The sequence below is a fragment of the Colletes latitarsis genome, chromosome 3 (genome assembly GCF_051014445.1).
Source record: "Colletes latitarsis isolate SP2378_abdomen chromosome 3, iyColLati1, whole genome shotgun sequence".
Classification (NCBI taxonomy): Eukaryota; Metazoa; Arthropoda; class Insecta; order Hymenoptera; family Colletidae; genus Colletes; species Colletes latitarsis.
In genome coordinates, this window is record NC_135136.1 from 35,854,897 (window position 1) to 35,875,019 (window position 20,123).

At 37.6% G+C, this 20,123-nt stretch overlaps 1 protein-coding gene across 4 annotated transcripts in view; it reads left to right on the top strand.

Annotated features, from left to right (window-relative positions):
- LOC143340232 (uncharacterized) overlaps positions 1–20,123 on the top strand; it is a 150,646-nt gene that overhangs the window by 57,284 nt on the left and 73,239 nt on the right. For all 4 annotated transcript variants that reach the window (XM_076761939.1, XM_076761936.1, XM_076761938.1 and 1 more), the window contains exon 7: positions 10,338–10,607. In XM_076761939.1, coding sequence (XP_076618054.1) covers positions 10,338–10,607 — 270 coding nt within the window. The remainder of the gene's footprint in view (positions 1–10,337; positions 10,608–20,123) is intronic.

Here is a 20,123-nt window from a genome sequence, read left to right on the forward strand (position 1 = left end):
ATTGTTCTATGATGTATCGGTACGTGTTGGAACTTTCTACTATAAAAGCAGCGTAACGCGAGATGGAGCGATCGAACGTCGTCTCGAAAACTTTTCGATGCGTGTTCCGATAATTTACTAGATTGGAAACCCAACACTGTTACGTTTTCTACGCTGGCTGGTTCCTATAGCGCTCGTATGTCCTCGTAGATTTTCGACTTTTACCTACCTGCGGTCCATAAATAGTCGCGAAGTTTACGCCCTAACCGCTTTCGGATTTTATTATTGCCTTCTGTCGCGCCGTGCAACCGCGAGGAAATTCTCTCGTTACTTTCCTACGGTAATTATTCACGATATCCATTAAGATATCCACGTGTCACGATGCAATTTTCAACGCACGACAGATATAACCGATCGACTTATAGGAATCGATGCGTTCGAGTTGTCACAGTCTTGATTTACGCTTTGCATAACTTAGCGATTCGAGTCACTTGGATTTCGTGTAGAAATTTTACAGGGACGGTAGCAACTTAGCTACCTTTTTCGATTATTATTTATTTTATTACCTATGGGAGAGTTGTTAGAGAACAGATATAGCTTTCTGATTAAATAAAAGAACGTATCGGTTGCCTTTCCATGTTTAAATTTAGATATTTCGATCTTTTCATCACTCTCGATCGATTCGTTATTTATTTACGTCGCTATCTTGCACAGTTTAAGTAGTTTTATTTACGGGCATGGACGGTCGGTTTTTGTGTATCGAAGTATATTTTGAAATTTCGTAAAAACGTTCGAAACCTTCTGAACGTTCGATACCGCGTCGAATCGTTTCTCTTGCATCGTAGGAAATAAAAAATAGTCGTAAAGAACCGATTTAGACGAGTAGCATCGCTGGCTGAGCGTTACGACTCCTTTTGAAAGTACAAAAGTAGTACACGCTGATGACTTAGCTTTTTGCTTCGTCATAACTCTTCAACGAGCGTCGAAATGGTACTGTTACTTGTTGCATCACGATTAATGACACCTTCGTGCATAAATGAGAGTGAGCATAGTTATCAGCGAGACTTCGTTCCAAAAAAATAACACCTTGTTTCAACGAATCGCGTTGCTAGTACCGTTCGAACGAAACTTTTATTTTGTTCGTCTTGTGAAATTTCTATTCGGATCATAATTTTTACCAGTTCGATTCTGAAGCAACGTTATTTTCAAATTTATCGAAAGAATAATAAAAGGGATCTTAATGGTTTACTATTTTTCAACAGTCCATTTATCGTAGGAGGTTTTAATAAGAAACAAAAAGGAAGTGAAACTATTCTGTCGAGAACTATTTTATAATTTCGAAGAATCCTTTGTAATGTCTCGGTGCAAAGTACTGATTTATGACGGTCAATTAATATTCGTAATACATTTCTAATCGTAGTATAACGTTGAAATAATGTCGGACGTTTTCATACACGACTAGCCACGGCAGATAATGTGCACGGTCATGGACAAGTCTTAAGCGTGATTGAAGCGCAAACGGACAGCGCACAACGTGCACTTTGTAACGTAGCACTGAAAATGAATACGCTCCGTCGACCTTCGTCACACCGTGGCCTCTCTTTAACGTTATTTGCTTTACAATCTCTCGTTTCACCTGGAATTTTTTAGTCTCGTCTCCCGATAATTGCAACGATACGAAGAATAATCTACGAGGAACGTTTAAGTATTCTGGGTCGTGTGGATCTTCTCGACTTATCGAGCTAATCGAGATGCCAAGAATTTTAGTTTGCGTAGAAACGCGGATGTAAACGTCTTCGGTATCCGGTCGTGGACGGAAACTAAACTTTTCTCCGTAAATGTTTGCAGATTTCAAAGCACACGCCTGGTTTACCGTGTTTCGTTAGAATTTCGGTTTTAGATCGTTGATGTTGAAAATGTCACGTACGATCGTCTAACCTTGGCAGTGATACGAATTTATCGATGTTTATCGTTTGCAATCGCTTATCGCTCGAATAAAATAACAGTTATCTACGTAGATTTATTTTTAATATTTATATCGATTTTTTAAATTTATTTTTCGAGCTCTTAGACGTTTCAAAATTTTAACTTCCGAACGACTGCTGATCGAGGCAATTTCAGACCTTGGTGTATCTTGAAAATATTCACAAGAAAAATACTTCGTGTAATCATTTACGAGATTGGTTTCATTTTATTTGAGCGATTGAACTCAACGACTCCATTGTTCTGACCTCTTGCTCCTTCCTTTGTTAGACACACACTGAAAGATTGACATTACCTAGGGTTGACTAGGAAATTAGAATTCACCATCGATCGAGGTCAATTTAACTCTTAAATATCGAGTTCCGGAAATAAAAAATATCAGAAATCAACCAGAGAAACTCCATATAGGCTCTTTAAACTAGCCACATGAGAAAGAAAATAATCATTTTCTTGAATTCATAATCTCAAATAAAAATTTAAAAATGGCAGGAAAAGATATTCAAGTAAATTCAAGTTATTTAAAGATCTGTGATCCAAAGGTGAGAAGAGAAAAAGTTTTCTTTTTTTAATGGGTTGTTCCACTTTGCGATACTTGAGATATTTGGCGTCGTATCGGATTTTCTCGATCTTCGAAGTCCCCCAGCATCCTAACCGTGAAACACCAATTACGTTTATCTTAATGTCAATCTTTAATATCAGATAAACCCGAGTTTCTTTCGATACTTGGCTGTCCCATTGTTCTTGCGGATGAAACGTCACTGGAGGTGGGGGGAGAAAAAACCCGTTCCGGCGAAACGAAGTGGTCGAAAGTAACGCGGTGCAGACCGCGAGTAGCAATTGCTCGGCGCTAAGAGATAAGTAGAACAATCGCACGCAATCGTACGCAATCTATCGGAGAAAGTGGGCTAATGCGAGCCACGGAGACAAAGCACAACACCTTTTGTTCCTAGGAGATTTTAGCTACTCGACTTCTCCATCCGGAAAAACAGTTACGCGGCTTCGAAATCATTTATTCATTATTCGAATTAAGCGATCGTCTCTCTGGCTGAGCGTTCTCGTCGTGAGAACGAGCAAACACTATTTCTTTCCTACTTCGCAATCTAAAAGTGGATTTACAATCTTAAAGACGATTTAGAAATATTTAAATACTATATTTCTAAGTCTGTGTACCAAGTTATTTATATAATTACATTCTTCAATATTTTCATCGGTTGACGAATCTCGAACAAAAAGTGCGTCCAATAAAGCTCCCATAAAGTGGCCATTTTGGTGCTTGTGCCTTTCATCCTCTTTACACCCTTTTTATTCTGAAAGTAATTTACTGTCGGGAGTAAGTTATTACGCGTATGAAACGTGTTCGAGGTTCATGTGTTTACAATAATGGTTCGCGTTTTAACTGATTTAACTTTAGGATCGACTGAAGGTCTTCATAAACGCAAGTTTCGCACCAAATTCTGCGCTCTTAAATTCATAGCGTCTCGAATCACAGATCCGCGTGGCATATTGTGAATTATACCGATTTATTTTCAACAGAAACGATCGATTATACGCACAGTCGATTTGTTATATGCGGAATGACACGTAATACGAGCCGACATTTCTTAACAACGAGACTGAAATAAGAAACGATGATGATATCGCTAGCATATCCGAGGGGCCTAACTGCTCGTATGGTCTCACAGACTCTTGATGGATTAAAATACTTGTCTGAGTGAATTCGCTGCATCCACCATACGAAGCACTTTTTCCTTCAATTATGGTCATAAATTCGCACACTCGAACAACTGTATACTGAACTAATTAAGGAAGGGAGAATAACGGTTAAATCTAAACGTCTAAAACAGCATCAGAAAAATTGCGAAATAAAAATTAATATCAATACTGCTTATGCTATTCAGGAATCATTTAATGCGTGTTAATCATCAAGGAATTATCCAATATTAAAATAACACGGGGTGAACGACATATAATTTCAGAATACACTGACACAGAACCGTAGAATTATATTCGTTGAATCGAGGTTTTATTGTACAGTTATCTTAATTGATCCTTAATATTTGCATATAATTTATTCTGTCGTAATGTCAAAAGTAATTGCGCTTCGTCCTGGATTTCCGAGTGGACATTTCAGCAAGGATGCGGACAGGAAAACCTGCCTTAAATGCGTCCATTAACTAGAAACAGTTTCCTATATATGGAGTCTCTAGATTAGACTCAGCCACGAAGAACATCTTAATAGCAGTTGCCTAGTAGCTAGGAAAGGAAGCGTCGAAATTGAATCAAAGACTAGCGATAAAACGGAAGAAAAGAACAACTTCGTAAGCTTCTGTTTCGTAAACTATTAAAATTTCATTGAATCGGGAATCGTATTTCATAAATTCATTTACAGTGATATATTTCATTTGATCGAATACCAAAATACACATTCGTATTTAAATTCATTTACAGAGATATGAAACATAGTTTTGATGCTTCGAAATATAAAAAAGTATTTCTTTCGACCTACGAAACAAGGAGATACCTTTTTAAAAATATTACTTCGTTTTTGTCCTGGTCTTCTGCGTACCACTTTCGCGACACGATCGAAGGAGATCCATTTATTAATTATCTGTGAAATACAGCGAGTCTCGCGAGACGTAGGCAAGAAAAGACAGCGAGACAGAGCAGAGAAATAATTTAGCGAGCATATGGTATGACACTAACCACATCGAAGCGTAATGAGCACAGAGTCGAAATGCTTGACTTGCTTCGCGGAAGCAATAAAGGCTTTTAACGTTTCTTTTGTACGCGTGTACTTAACCTTTGCACCGGAGCGTACACAGCGTCCGCTTTCAGTGTTTCGCGATGCCCTGAACCGTGATTTATTCCCAACCGAAGGAACCTCAAGGGATAACGATCTAATCTGCGCCGTGGAAAAAGGAAAACCCCGCCGCGTAAATCATCGGACCCCGATGGGATCGAGCCAGAGCCCCGATCGCCGCCCAATGATAAATTTCTGTGCTGTTTCTTCTTCGTGGCTATCGAACGATCGATCGAAATTACACGCTTTTCCGAGACGCGTTTCGTACGCCTAGCGTCGAAAATGAATTTCTAATCGGCGCTCGATCGTCCGGCAATCGCGTCTGAAATCAACGCGAAACTTCGATCGCCGTGGTGAACATATTAAAAATCGCTGACCGCAACTTAACACCTTGTTAACGCGTGTAATACATCAGATTTTTCATTTCTGGAAGCATATTAGTGTTCTAGATAAATTTATTAGGTTGTGATTTAAATCTTCGCATTCTGACACATAACTCTATTAATTTGAACAGATTAATTACAGAACTCGTCAATTTGACGAATTTCAGATTCTCATAAATATTATTTGTTATCAATTTATATTGAATTTGATTGATACAATGGTATGTATCATTTAAAATTATATTTTAATGTAACAGTCAATATAAAAAATATATGCAATCAATCTAGTGTTAAATTCAGTTTTCGCTTTCGTCTGTTAGCATATTAAAAAAATATTAAAATAAATAAAACCACGAAAGAATGACGAGGATCTTGTTTAATTTGTTATATGATGGTATTCTTATTGGATGGTTTAAAAAAGTTGATTTCTTTTTTAAGTTTTCTTGTCTCGAAAATCCGGAAATATTAAATTGCAATTAGAAAACAATATGGTTATATTACGCTAAAAACACCGATAACAATCGGAGCGCGTGGGATTCTTGAGCTCTCAAATATATTACAATATCCAGGACGATTCAGGCAACTATAGCGCTTCAATTCTCTTGTAAACTATTTATCGTATGAGAAAATGTTTCCAACGAAAGTTGTATCGAATAGTTCACTAGAAAATTCAGGTAGTAAAACTTTAACAGATGTTTGTTTTTAAAAAACGTTTAAAAGATTCTCAAATGTACACATATGAGAAATTAATGGGCATTTAATTAATTAATTTGTGCCCGAGAAGTGGAAAAGAAATTTTCTTCGACAGTTCGCGTACGCTGTGATAAATGTCATTAATACACCTTATGGGAAATATTTAATAGCTGTACAGGCAATAAAGTCAATCAGAACGTATGGGATTGAACTCTGGGTCGTGGCAACCGACCACATTAAGAGAATTGCATTAGAAATGATCTCAGGAAAAATCTAGAAATAGAACCAGTTAAAAAAGCAATCGTACACCGTGCCAAGAGATGTAAGTACAGATCGAACAACCATCCAAATTTCTTAGTAATACTATTTTAAGATCAATTAAAAAAGATCGTTTAATCTGCCGAAGAAACGATGTAAATTATTAGAAAAATGCTACCAATATCTTATAAAGAATTTTATAATATTTGGGATAATTGCACAAATTTTTTGGTGTACTTTTTTGAAACACAAATGTATGTGTCGTATTGAAAAATTCTTTGAAATTTGAAGTTCTACTAATAGATTGATAAATTAATGTTTTCTTACCTGACACACGAATTATAGATGGAGATCGATAAAACCTATTAACTTTTTGATATTCTTTTTATTTAATAATACGTTTAATTTGCTGAATAAAATGGTTAAAAATATAAAGATTGTCAAAGTGAAACTGACAGAGAACTGTTGGTTTATTTTGGATATATTAAAAACTATTCAACGAAGATGTTTTGAATTTTGTTTGGTGGTGTTTGGAAGCATAGGGGTTTTGTTGTCAGATTGTTTTTATTTGTTATAAAGCGTCCTCCCCCTCTGTTGGTATAAAAAGTTTTGATATCGCGATAAATCTTGAAACTCGTACGAAAAATGACGTTTCGAACGCGGATACCCGCCTTAATGGCGAATCGGACGCACGGAATACGCGTCGTTAATTTCGTTGAAGAAAAAAAAACGCCGGTTGATTATGTGCAAACGATGATTATGCACGGGATAGGAAAGTAGAATGCGAGCAAAAAGGAACGCGGCTGCACGGTGTGCGGTGGTTTCTTATCGCTCGTTTCAATCCCGCCGTGGGCAGGAAAATCATAATCCTACTTTATACTTCCTTCTTACTGGGAATCATGTCTGACGGTGTTCTTCACGCCGCATAAGAAGGCCTGCGTGAGTTTCTGCGAGCTTAGAGTCGCTTTCCTTCGTCGTTCGCCACAGGCTTCCTCCGAGACGGATTCGTTTTTTATTTGCCGCTCATTAATCGCCTCGAATTGATGAATTTCACCTGGCGGTGCGTCGAAAGGAGGAAGCAAAAGACAGCAGTGAAAAATGAGTAAAAGTGCGGCCGATTGGTATTGGGTTTCACGACTTTGGTGCCATTAATATCGACTCTCATAACGGTCGAGATCGATATGTTCGACAGGATCTTACTCAGCTGAGAAATGCTGTTTGCTTGTTTTTTTGTAACAACTCGAGCGCATTTGCGTGTTGTTTTCTTGGCATCGAATCGTACGATTCAGGAATCCAACACGAGGATTAAAACGAGAGTACAATTCTTAAAAAATGGGATAGATAAAAGGCACCGAAATCGCTACGAATATTATTATCACTGATCTCTGTTTCTTTTGTACACTCAGAGTTATGGAATAGGAATATTAGGACTCGATGCGAATAGTTTCAGGCGCGAAGAACGGTATAATAAATTTCTCTGAGACTCAACAGCGTACATCCTCAATGTCAATAGTCTTCGAGGTTGCGTCTGATGTTACGGTCTTCCGGGTTCGAGAGCTCCGATACTCTGAGGCTGTCTTAGGGCATGTTTACAGCAAACTCGCAGAATGGTGAAATCCAATACGGCAGACCTTCAGGGTTGCGAAACCTGATGCCAAGTTTCCCGGGTCGTAGGTCCCGATACCGCACACACTTCGTGTTGTTGAACCCGATTTCATACGGTCCCGGTGTTGCATGACCTAAAACAATTGATCCCCGGGAATGTAGGGCATGTTGCTGCAAACCTCAGGCGACATGGAATTCGATACGCCAGATATTTGGTATTATCGAACCTGTCGATACTCTATACTCATTTGGGTATCAGATACTCCAGAATGATCCTCACAATTGTTTAGATAGAGTTAGAACTTTGAATTAAAACAAAGCTAGGAATATCTGCTGCTCGTATGCGACATATTTCTTAGTTTCCTTTGGAGGATTACATCCCTAAAGATATCGTGAGAAGCTCTAAAGAATTCAGATCGATGTTTACGATACGAAAGAAATTCCCACAAATTGTATCTTCACTATCGTGATGCTAGTCGTTATGCGATACGATATCTCAACTAGTAATAAAACAACCCTGTTTCAACACTTTTCTTTCCAGCTTTCCAATATAGACGTTAGAATCATCGATGGCGAAAGTTGTACCGTCTGATGACAAGAGTAACGACAAGCTGAAAGGAGCAATTATCCAGTCATCCTAATCTGTTGGATGGGCTGCAGTAAACATTGCTAAATACTGCAGCAATGTCACGTTCAATCGCTCAACGAGATCGTTAAACCGTGGATGTAAATGGTTGTTCAGGTTTTCTTGATGTTCGATAACTTCATTAGCTCTTCGAAGACTGAAGAGAACATTAGTTCTTTGTGGACAGAAAACTCTTTCTTTGGTCGAAGTAAATTTCTAACGAGACCCCTTGTCGACACTCTCGTCAGAGAAACCTTCGTTAATTCATCGTCAGAATTGGAATATATTTCAAATAGACACTCGCGACAGAAAACACGATCTTCTTCAGTACGATCTAAAAAAGTATAAGATGTAGAAGCTCAATCCTTTTTTAATAAATAAGTTTTATAAGATTACAAGACAAATATCAATCGTGTAAAGTAATTGGTTCCAGTATTGCACCATTTAATTTGACTTGATTTTCTATAAAAAAAACATCATAAATGCAAAGGGTTAAAAGACATCGATCGCTTCGAAACAAAATGTATTATCAATACTCAATTATTCAAGTAATAAAAGAACCAAAACTTTTAATTTTTTCATTAATATCGACGAACGAAAAGATTTTTACGACTCCAGAAGATTGTAGTTCCGGGTTTTACGACGCTCGAAAGTTTAGTTTAGACACGATTCTAGTTCGTAAAGTCATCAAGAAATTGGAATAGTCGTAAAGATGTCGGTACAGGGCAATGTGTAATAAATACCGTCATTTACAGGCGTACTAAATAAATCAATAACCCGTTGAAACTGTATACGAAGTACGCGGAATGTTAGTTTAGAAGTAAATTGTGCGAAGTCGTTTCGCGTGAAAATTGAGCGACTTGGGACGCAGTCTGATTTACTATGCAAGCCACGAAGTTTAATGCACGCTTTAATCGTGTTTCTTGCGGTGATTGCTTTTAAAGGCATAACTTAATCTTCTGTGGCTCAGCGTGAAAGAAGACTTTCGAAGATCACCCACCGATAACGGTACTTACTCAAAACGTGATTTAAGGCCCATCAATTGAACTTTATTTAGACTTCCGGGCGCTTTCGAATATTCTTGTGTGTACTTAATAACCGTGAGCCAGTTTCTTCATTTTACACGCTTTCGAATTGATAAAATGATAGTAATTTGGCACTCGATGTCCCCTGGAATGGCACATTCATCTAATGTGCACGAAACTCGAGTCTGAAATATAATGATATCGCCTAAATTATTTTGGTAATGCAAGCACGAGAATATATTTGCTGTATTTTATAATTAAACTTTAATTTATGGACACTGCAACGTGCACAGCAAAATTTTACAATTCTTTCGGGACCTTCAATGCCTCAAAATGATATCCAAGCTAGTGGATTTTCGTATATCAAACAATTTTTAAGTGGAGGATCAACGTTTTTGTTTGATGTTCGTTTTTTGTCGAAAACTCTTCGCAAAAGAGACGCGACGTTAAACGACCTCGATCTTTTAATAGCCTAGTATTGTGCAAAGATTTGATCGAAACGTTAATTATGCATTAAGCCAACGGGAAACAATGCTGCACCAGAGAAGCTTTGTTATTTATTACGTTGTTACCATTCATCGGTATACAAAATAACGCACCAGTTTCATGCAAATGAAGTCTGTGGTAACTAGTGCGAAAAGTTGTATTCACGGTAAATTTAGTACTGTTAGGTAACGCTACAGAATTCTCGTTGTCCCCGCATTAAAGTAATCGCGAACACTTTCGGAACTTTTATAAAATATTTAACGGTGATTTCAGATTCTCAAGAATTCTCAGAAATTCTAACAATAAATCCACGTTTGCAACTTCTCAGATTCGGTATCTAATCATTAAAATTACAAATATATTATTATTTAATACACATTGCCTTGTGTTTCTGGTCTCGTAACGTCTGTTGAATCGAATACCATTTTTATTAATTGTAAATTTCACTTTTTTACAATTTTGTATCGAGCCAAAATAACTTGTTTTGTTTTTGCTTTCAGGTACTCCAACGAGACATAGAGGCGCACGGTCGTATCGTCAGCTCGGTTGTAAAATTGGGCGACAAAGTTTGCACGCAACAGCAGGAACAGCAACAACAGGAGCAACAACAGGAGCAACAACAGGAACAAGAGAAGCAACAAGAACAACGAGAACCGCCACAAGCTTTGCGAATCGCAAGATCTCTGGAACGTCGGTGGCATCTGCTATTTCTACGTGCGTTGGAATGGCAATGCCACATCGAGACACTCGTATCTCGCATAAGCAGCAAGGTGAGTCCGAATATCCGCTTCTTTTGTTTGCAATTATGATTCCTGTTCTGCATCTGCGCACCCTCCTCCATCGGCAGCTGCAAAAGCCTCTGGAACCTTTCAAAGAGACCCCAGAACAGAATTAATATTTAGAACACAACTATACCAGTTACTCCCCCTCACTCGTATTCGTACATCATAATGGCGTCTTACTATAAATGGAAAAAAACTTATGAATTCTCTCTTTATTTTTATAGTTTTATTTCTCATGAATTTCTTTGTCCACTTCTCTTTACCAAATGTTAATATTAATTGTTAATATTAATTGGTAGTAATGTCCAATTATAAAACCGATAGAGAAGTATAATAATATAAACAACAAGTTTTTTTCCACTTATAGTGAATCACCATTACAGTGTACGAATACAAGTGGGAGTAACTGTGATTATTCAGGAAAAGCAACTTACTAGTTGATAAAATATAATCTCGTGTTGCAATAAAACCGAGAGGACTTGTATGTTTTTTTTGAGCAAATATAATGAAAAATTCAATGTTTCGCAGGAGGCCATTTCTCGATGTGATTTTTTCGGCAAGTGCATTCGTTCGCTTTCTCTCCGTGATTTTGCTCTGGTTTATTCGAGTACCAACATTTGTCGAAGCATTGTACAGGCGTCCACTTAACGAGAGATATTAAATTTTCTTTCGGAACGATTATTCACGACTGTTTACTTAAGGAGTCGATCTGATTTTTCTGAATGGTAAAAGTAAATATCATTCGGTACGAATAAATTTTCTCGCGTTCACGGTTACGGTGTTCGTAATAGGAAAGATTCGAGCGAAATAAATCGCTGGGAGAGCAAGCTTGAAATTAGAAACTAAGAAACGCTCGACGGTTACTTTACATTAATTGTAATAGCATCCATTTATTTCCATGTTTCGTACGAACCGCTGGCTTTTGCTCGTGCTTTGTCCATAATGGCTTGATAGCCGTGGGTGTATGCATAATACTGGTCATTAGGTGTATCAAAACGTTTCTCCTTCTTCCCGCAAATCCGCCTTTCGCGCTGTTATTCTCGCTGTCTTTTGTACTCGCGTGCACGCGATTAAACGTTTTACCCAGACCGGTGTCCTCGTTAAATGTTTTACTTTCATTTCGTACAATTTATCCCCATTAGATATTTGAAAAAAAAGAACAAAGAGAACCCAAGAAGTGGATACATCAAATAATAAATTTGTATATCTCTGATACAATCAACAGATTCAACTTGTTAGAGAGTTTCTCGAGATAAAGTCAGTGGGTTAAAAGCAGTACATTTAAGTTAGAATATTTTTTCAAAATCTTAACTTAAAGGAGTATTCTACTCTAGAACCTTAAAAAAATCTTCCTTTTACTATCTTTTTTAGCACGTTAAAAACAAAATACACAGAAAATAGATTCTTTGAATTTAAAGCTTTGCCTAATGTCTAGCTTTTTGGTATTATTGGACCTTCGCTAAGATTACCATAACTTCTAAAGTATTGAATATTTTTCCACACAAAAAATTGAGGATATTCTTTAAAGATAGATCTAAATATATGTATTGAAACTTAATACAAAAATATTTCATCGGTTTTCCCCTAAAAAAATTCCGAAAAATCGTTCTGATAAATTGCGTTTTAAGTTGAACGCGTCCTCGAGTGGACGTCGCTGATTTAGAGAGATCGCGAGGCAAATGCGTTCGTCTTCGCGTGAAAGTTCATTCGTATGGCCGTAAAAATTTATTAATTTAACGAGCACGGCACGCAAATCGCCGGTATTTTATTTCCCCGTTGCGTTTTCCATTTGAATGTCTGTACGCACCTGGTCGCGGCTGGGTTCGACGCCACGGCCCGTGCGTGCCGATTCTCATCGCACAGGCGTTCCTTTTATCGTGGCGCATTCGTATGACACGTCGATGATCATCGATAGCGGGTTTCACCGATTAGATACCGGGAAACGCGTAGCGACTCTCGTCGAACGCGTGACACGCATTCAGGTGGACAACTATGCGGAGGATCGCGTGTTGCAGCGAGTCCGTTAATTTTAGTGCCATCAGTGAGATTTCATCGGTGAAAACACGGACATACGCACACCAATATCCAACGAAAAGCGATATTTCCTCGTCTCCGTAACTTTGGTCCACGTAAGTTTACGCTTTTACGAACGACTCGAGGCGGAAAGAATTACCGTGATTAATCGTTTCAACCGATTCACTGTTCCTGTTCATAAATCTTTATTTTATTATACGGAAATACGAGGATTGAATGAAAACCGATTGGCCACGTCTCCATAAATTTCATTCCCCGTAAGTTCGCGTACTTTTGCTAACGAGTCGCGTTCTACAATTAGTCGTCTCGACCGGTTTAATAATCCCGTTCATAAATCTCTATTTTATTAATCTACATACGCGAAGAAGCGAAGACTCCATCGTAGCCAGTTTCGTTCGGGAAAGTTTACAGTATTTGCTATGGAAAACGAGAGTTCGTACTCGTGAGAGAATTCTACGGTCAGTCGTCTCGATCCTGTTCATTGATTTTTATTTTCAAACGATTGAACGATCAATCTCCACTTTAACTACATTTTCTCGAGAAATTACTTTTTAAGGTTTATATTCTGAAACATATTTACACATACGAAGGTCTTAAATACTCTACTTAAAATTTAACACTCTTGTATCCAATTTCGTTTTAATCTCCACATTAACCAGCTACATTTTGTCGAGAAATTCGCCAGGCATAATTTTAAAAAATATGTCTGGGACAGAGGTCTTATTTCACAAAATCGTTTTTCATTTTAATGATCGTTCGTACTGGTCTGAAGGCAGACCTGAATGTTGGCGGTTTTCTTGGACAAATTGAACCGTTGTAGCGATTTTTGAAAATATTGTCTCGATCTGGGTCACGAGAAAGGATTATCGAACAAACTGTATCGGTAAGAATCAGCATCGAATGTCGGCGAGACCGTATCGCGCGGGTAGCAAGCACGAGAACGTTGTTCCTCGTTTTTATCGTCTCTGCGTTGAGGCTGCTCCGTTCCGGCGAGATGCACTGAATTTATAATCGAAGAAAAAGTGTCAGCTTAGCGAGGGAAATCGTTAATTATTAGGACGAATTGCATCCGGGCAACGGAGGCTTGTGCACAGAGACGATATCGGCCACGAGCAAACTGTCCACGAATGGTGGCCTTTTTCTCGATTCTCCCGGGCTTCGAGCAACGGCCATTCATATCGGTTGACCGTGTTTGCACGGTAAAACGATCCCGCGCATAAACTTCGATTAAACGTGAGTAATAAGCAACCGGGCGCGTACAAAGCTCTCCGCGCGGTTTCACTTCGCGGAGCGTGCTAGATGTACACCGGAGGAGTCGCCTAAAACTTTCACGCGATACGTTCGGCGTGTCCTGAATTTGGACTTTTCACAGCTTCCTCGACCCAGCTCGAACCTGTTCGACTGTGAAACTTTTTAAAATGCCCGCCAGAGATCTTTCGTTGCCCCAAAAACGCGGAGGTCTCCGTTGAAACCTTTCGTTGCCGTTTAAAAAAATTTCCCCTTAAGGAGTGGAAGTTGCAAAATTTTGCAATTTTCATGAATTTTTTTAGGGCGAATGCTACGCCCAACGTTGTGATTCTTTTTTGTAGTTTATTTAATCATGTTTCAGTCATACATTTACATTTTTTATACAGTTTTAGGTAATTGGTTTTTCCTGTTATATTGCTCGCAGTAAACACATATTTAAAAATTAGTATGTAAAAAGAAACTACATCAAAATGAATCGAAATATTTACAATTTTATTTATAAAATAGTTTGCTTGTACCAACGATCCCTAATAAGCTGGTCGAACCTCAGAAAAATTTCTTTGCACATATAAAATAAGACGCCTACAGTATTAAAAAAAGAATTGAGTATATTTCAATACAAACTATTAAAATAAATTCCAGACATATAAAGCTTGCGTAAAACGCTGTTACGTGTTAGAAAACTATTTCCGATTTGCCCAATAACTTTCTTTCCTAATCTTTTGCTGTGATCTCATAATTTTTGAAATTTGTCCCGACTTTCTTTCTCGAAAATGGAGCGACAAAAGTGCCCGAAAACAGACATTTATCGCGTCGGTGATATAAACAGTACGCACGGTGGAAACTTGTTTTCGATACCGACGATCGTTTCGCTAATTGATACAGGTTTAGTCGAGCAATTACGCGACCAATGCGTTGGCGGTACCAGATCGAGGAGCGATGAAGTTACTACGCGATCTGTTAATTGCTTTTTAATCGAGCGATTTGTACGCGTCCTAGTCGAGCGTTATTTTTTTTTCTGTATCACGGGGTCATCGTTTGTTCTGTAGCTGCCGGTGATCGCGTAGAAAATTATCTCATTTCATACGATGCTTAACGGCTCGTGATGTTTATGGTATACATGAAAGTGGAATATTTAGCGCGAGTTTCACTGCAGAAAACGAGATGGTTCGAAGATATGTATTTGCACGCGGATAGAGTCTACGAAAAACTCGAAATTCTGTGGGAACGATAGAAAATTGTTCGCGTTGATAGTCCAAGGGTTCGAAATACTTTGTAAACTTTAATTCTGGATATCGTTTCGTGGATGTAAACAGAGAATTTTTCATCAACGATCGATGATTCTTTCAACAAGCAGATTCGAAAAGAACACTTTAGTAAGTAGGTTATTTCATTTTGGTACCACATTCGTTTAACGTGATTTCCCATCAGGGCTCTGAAATAGTATTCGAGTGTACTATTCTATTTTAATCTTCGTTTCAGCGAAGGTAGAACCACGATCATGTTTGAAATAGGCACATGCAAATAGTGCGTTAAATATACTTCAAAGTTAAAGGAAAGTTTTCTCAAATTGTTAGTTTACATTAGTTTTTAGTATATTTATGAATAAAACATTGTTCTACTTTTTAAGTTTCCATTCGCTATGTGAAATAGCTTTTTCAGTACTTTTACTCTGGGATTAATATTTTATTAACTTCTTGCCAATTAATTCTGATAAGGGCATAACAAAAATATTTTCCTTTAGATTGCAAAAAATAGAAAACTGATGTTCATACAAAAGATTATGCTCCTTCCAACAAAAATCTTTATCAATATCTGCAACTTACGATCTACTTAAGAATGATATCACAATTGCATCATGTCTTTCATTAATTTCTCTGAAATCTCGTACGTATCCCTTAATATATCATTTCATATCAAAACAAAAGTTCACAAAGAACAACTTACTTAAAGGTTTTTTGACGCGCTTGAAAGAACAGAACGTCATCGACTATCAGTAAGAAAATGATTTTTCTCGACTTTCCACGCACGAAACGCTCGTAAATCTTATTTTCTCGCGAACAGATCGAGGATACGCGTGTTATTAAGAGCGAGTGATGATCAACGCTAACGGGGAACTCATTTCTGAGACGCGCTTTTTTCCCCTCCTTTTTTCTTCACGCGTTGCATTAATAATTCTCGAAAGTGTAACTTTGTTTCGTGAAAGTTACCACCACGTATTTACGACAAACAGACCATATCTCGTAATACGGGACTCGGTTTCGTTTTCGTTGTATTTGTTTTATGCGCTTTGACTATTTGTCGCGTGACCAGTACTGATATACCGAACCAACTGGATTAGTAGCAATAATTCAAGCCTCTGGCGATTCGGATAAACGTGTTTTTGTGTTTGTGAGTGATTTGCGAAGAAATTGAGAGGCCTCGCGCTGTATCGTAAATCTGCTCGAACAGTAAATGTTACAATTTACCCCACCTTTCGAACGTTATTCGAAATTTATTTAAAAGAAAGATAACTTTATAGAAAGTACGAACGATTTAATGCGTCGAGAAATTCACCGGCGTCATGTCCTAAATAATTATCGATTTACGATGTACGGTATCAATGATTCGAACTGTTAATTATTGGTTAGTGATCCGCGATGTGCAATATAAAAATATTGTAAATTTGAATCGTTCGTACATATAAGATTTTTTAAAAGATTACAAACCCCGTTTATTATTTCGTGAAAGTATTAATGAGAACTTCTCGCGATAGAGTATTAAAAAAGAGTTTTTGTAACGAAAGTTTAGATCGAATTCGATATAATTTAAAGGCAGGACAATGTTTACCGCGTTATTGTAACAGGATGTGTTCCGTTGGCGAGATTCTCGTTTCGTCGTTGTTCGCGAGTAAAGGATGCGACACGATAAAAGTCAGCTCACGCATGCTCGTATTGGGATTTGAAAATTGTAGTTTTTCTTCGATCAAATAGAAACTCCGCGTATAGGGTCCCATAATTCCACGTATTTATTCGTATGTGTCTACATACTTAACCTTCCTGTCAAAGGGAAACACGGAGATATTAAATTGCAGCGTTTAACTCTCGCGTGGTTGCTTATTTGCAAGTCCAACGATCGCTACCACGGAGGATTCTATGTTATTGCATGACAATTCCTACAATAGTTTTATCTATTTAAATCCTGTAATATATTATCGGTGTATTTTTTTTCTATAGAAACTTTAACTTGATTTTAAAGAATTTTGTGCTATTTTTGTCGAATCCTTTGGCTCGACCAGAAACACCTAAGAAGTTTCACAATTTCCGCGGTACATTATGCAACGAATATCAGCGTTTTTCATGATTTCAAATTCTCTGTGATCATGTTTCACTTCCAGAAAGCAGAGACGATAAAATGTCACCACGCTTTCCAAAGAGCTCTCCTGACCCTTTTGCCTCAAACGTTTATTTCTTTGCCAATCGTTTACACGATTTATCGTATTCTCGTGAAATAATTATCATAATAATAATATTTAGCAATCGTCGAGTCACAAAAATATTGTTTACATCCTGAAAATCAGCGTTCTTCCAACCGTGAGACGTATCTGTTACGTCCTTTTTATTTGTAATCAATCAGTTCTTTATCCGTATCGGTTAATCTTATCTCCCGATTCTATATACATTTTTGTTATTACGAGAGATTGGTGCTTAGCAGTCGACACTCTGTGTATCGTTTTCTCATTATGTAAGGTTTCCAACAATACAAATATCTTCTAAACACTTTAATTACTATGTTATTCATATATGAGTGACAAGACTTAGCGAAGTTACGAAAATAAGTATTAAGACAAATTTTAAATTATATAGTTTACAATTGTTTAAAATCAAAGTTCTGGTCTCGAAGAAAAACATTGCAATTAAGATAAGATCGAATACTATTTGGCTGACGCGTCTGTTCATTACTCACTGTTTCTACTTATTGCATCGACGTTTTATTAACTTGATTTTCTTGAAAACGAAGCTTCGTATGAAAAAATTTCGTTCCCTCTCCTCGATTGTACCTCGAGTAACAGAACATTCTGCGTACATTGAGATCCTAAACACTGTGTTATAGGTTTATGGCACAGTCGTCGCTATTCAGGAAAAGATATTAACACTGAACATGCAGGTGTTCGACAGAAACAATGCACATTCGAGACAATAACTTACATAGTCTTCGTTTCTTGCTTAATTACTTTCTCCAGGTATGAATATTGCTAGCAGACGTTCATAGGGGCGGCATTATAAACCCTTGCAGGTATTTTCGAAGGCCTTGGCAATCAACAGCATTGTTCTTTATTTTTGGTAAATTAGGTACTTCGAATTTGAAAAGTCCAGGCGTGAAATAAATGTAGTCGTATAAAAAATTATTTTAATTTCAGTAAATAAAATATAAGAAAAGTAAAGGTTTGTGCTACCTAAAATTCTCTACTTGTATTACGATTGCAATGGAAAACTCAGAACTTTTTATTATCGTTTAAGATGATTACCAAAAGATCGAAAGTTTAAATTTTCACCCCCCAATCTGTGGGTACTCTGTGTTTCGTTCAATTCATTTTTATTGAGTAGCATAATTACCAGATAAACGGATTTCATGGAGTAAATTAAATGGATAGAGTCGATCGAAGGGACGAACAATTTCATCTTGAATTTTCAATCTTGCATGATGGCGCGTGTCGCAATGGGCACCAAGCCATTGAAAAATGATTGTCCGTCATAGGAAGTTTCACAATTCACTGTGCCACGGTCATTGCGAAAAGTACACGGCTCTATAATCATACCTGAGCCATCGGTTCCTAGAAGGTTGAAAGGTTCGCCGTGGTTTGCGGCAGGTAGCTCATTGTAATAAAACAAAGCCGACTTTGGTTGTTAACTGATCGAAGGCAAACTAAAAACTGACATTCTTCGAACGTAATGAAACCTTTCTTGAAACTGTTTTCATTTTTAACAGTCATACGCGTTGCAACATTCGCTATTTTCAATACCCACTAATCAATCAATCACTGGGTTCTTACTGGTCGAAACGTCGAGCGATCAGTTATATAATTAGTCAAGTATTTTCACAAAATTTTCATTCGTATTTAGGAGCGATAATAGGAATAGGGGATTTATAGTGATTTCTTTTCGATTTCGTTTGTTTTCTAACCATCGATTATCCCTCGTGTCGGTTATAAAAAGTTGATCTTTCGTCGGTATATTTTTCCAAATGTGCAAAGTGCTCGAACGGGTCGTTGTTTATCTCTGTTCGTTGATCTCTTGACACGTCCGTTTCTCGAGAAAACGCTCGCTCGCGACGGCGAAAGTGGAGGTTCTAAATAGCGATGAACAAGGTGTAGTTCATGGACGAGCCTTCGTAGGCATTCGGTGGATGTTTATTCAAGCAATGACGCGTTTCACGGGCCGAGCGATACTTTGTTAAACAGTCGTGACTTGGATTTTGTAATGAACGTGATCGAGTATATGTTCGAGCATTTAATAAGACCAGCTTGTCTTAACATTTCATTTGTAAGAAGATTAATTGATGCATAGGTGATGCTAGCAATTTTAATATCCTATTTATTCGTTTTTGGACTACAAAATGTGTCAATTTTGCCAATCGATCCTTTATATAAAACTACATAGTGCATAAATGAAACCACTCAATTTTATTTATATTATTTCATCAAAAATATAAATGATCAGTTAACAAAATTTTACACGTTCTATATTTTGAAAATAAATACAATATTACTAAAGTAGTGTAGTATATAAATAAAATTTATGGTTTTTGTATACGTTATTGTACCAAAACAATGAACAATCAGTTAAAAAAATTCACACGTTTCGACGTCTGAAAATTCCCAAACTCAGTCTAGTTTCCCCATCGACACGCACCATAAAATTTCCACCGTGCATCGTAAAATAATTCACCGAATGTGTGCACCTATTCACATTTCCTCGTCCTTTTTAACGATCCTAACAGCGCGAGCAGTAAAAACTGCGTTTAACGACTCGAATTCCAATCTCTACCTGAAAGCACGAGTGTCATAGTCTCGTGCAAGTTCCCAGTTAATCTGGCGTTAGTTTTTCGTCTTGCCCTTATATATTTCGTACCTGTCGAGACAAAAGCTTCTGTGACGCGAGGCCACGGCCAGGTAATCCAGCTCGGGTCGCGTTTAAATACCCTAACCGACAGGTTGGCGAAGCGTCGATTCCGGATCGTTGT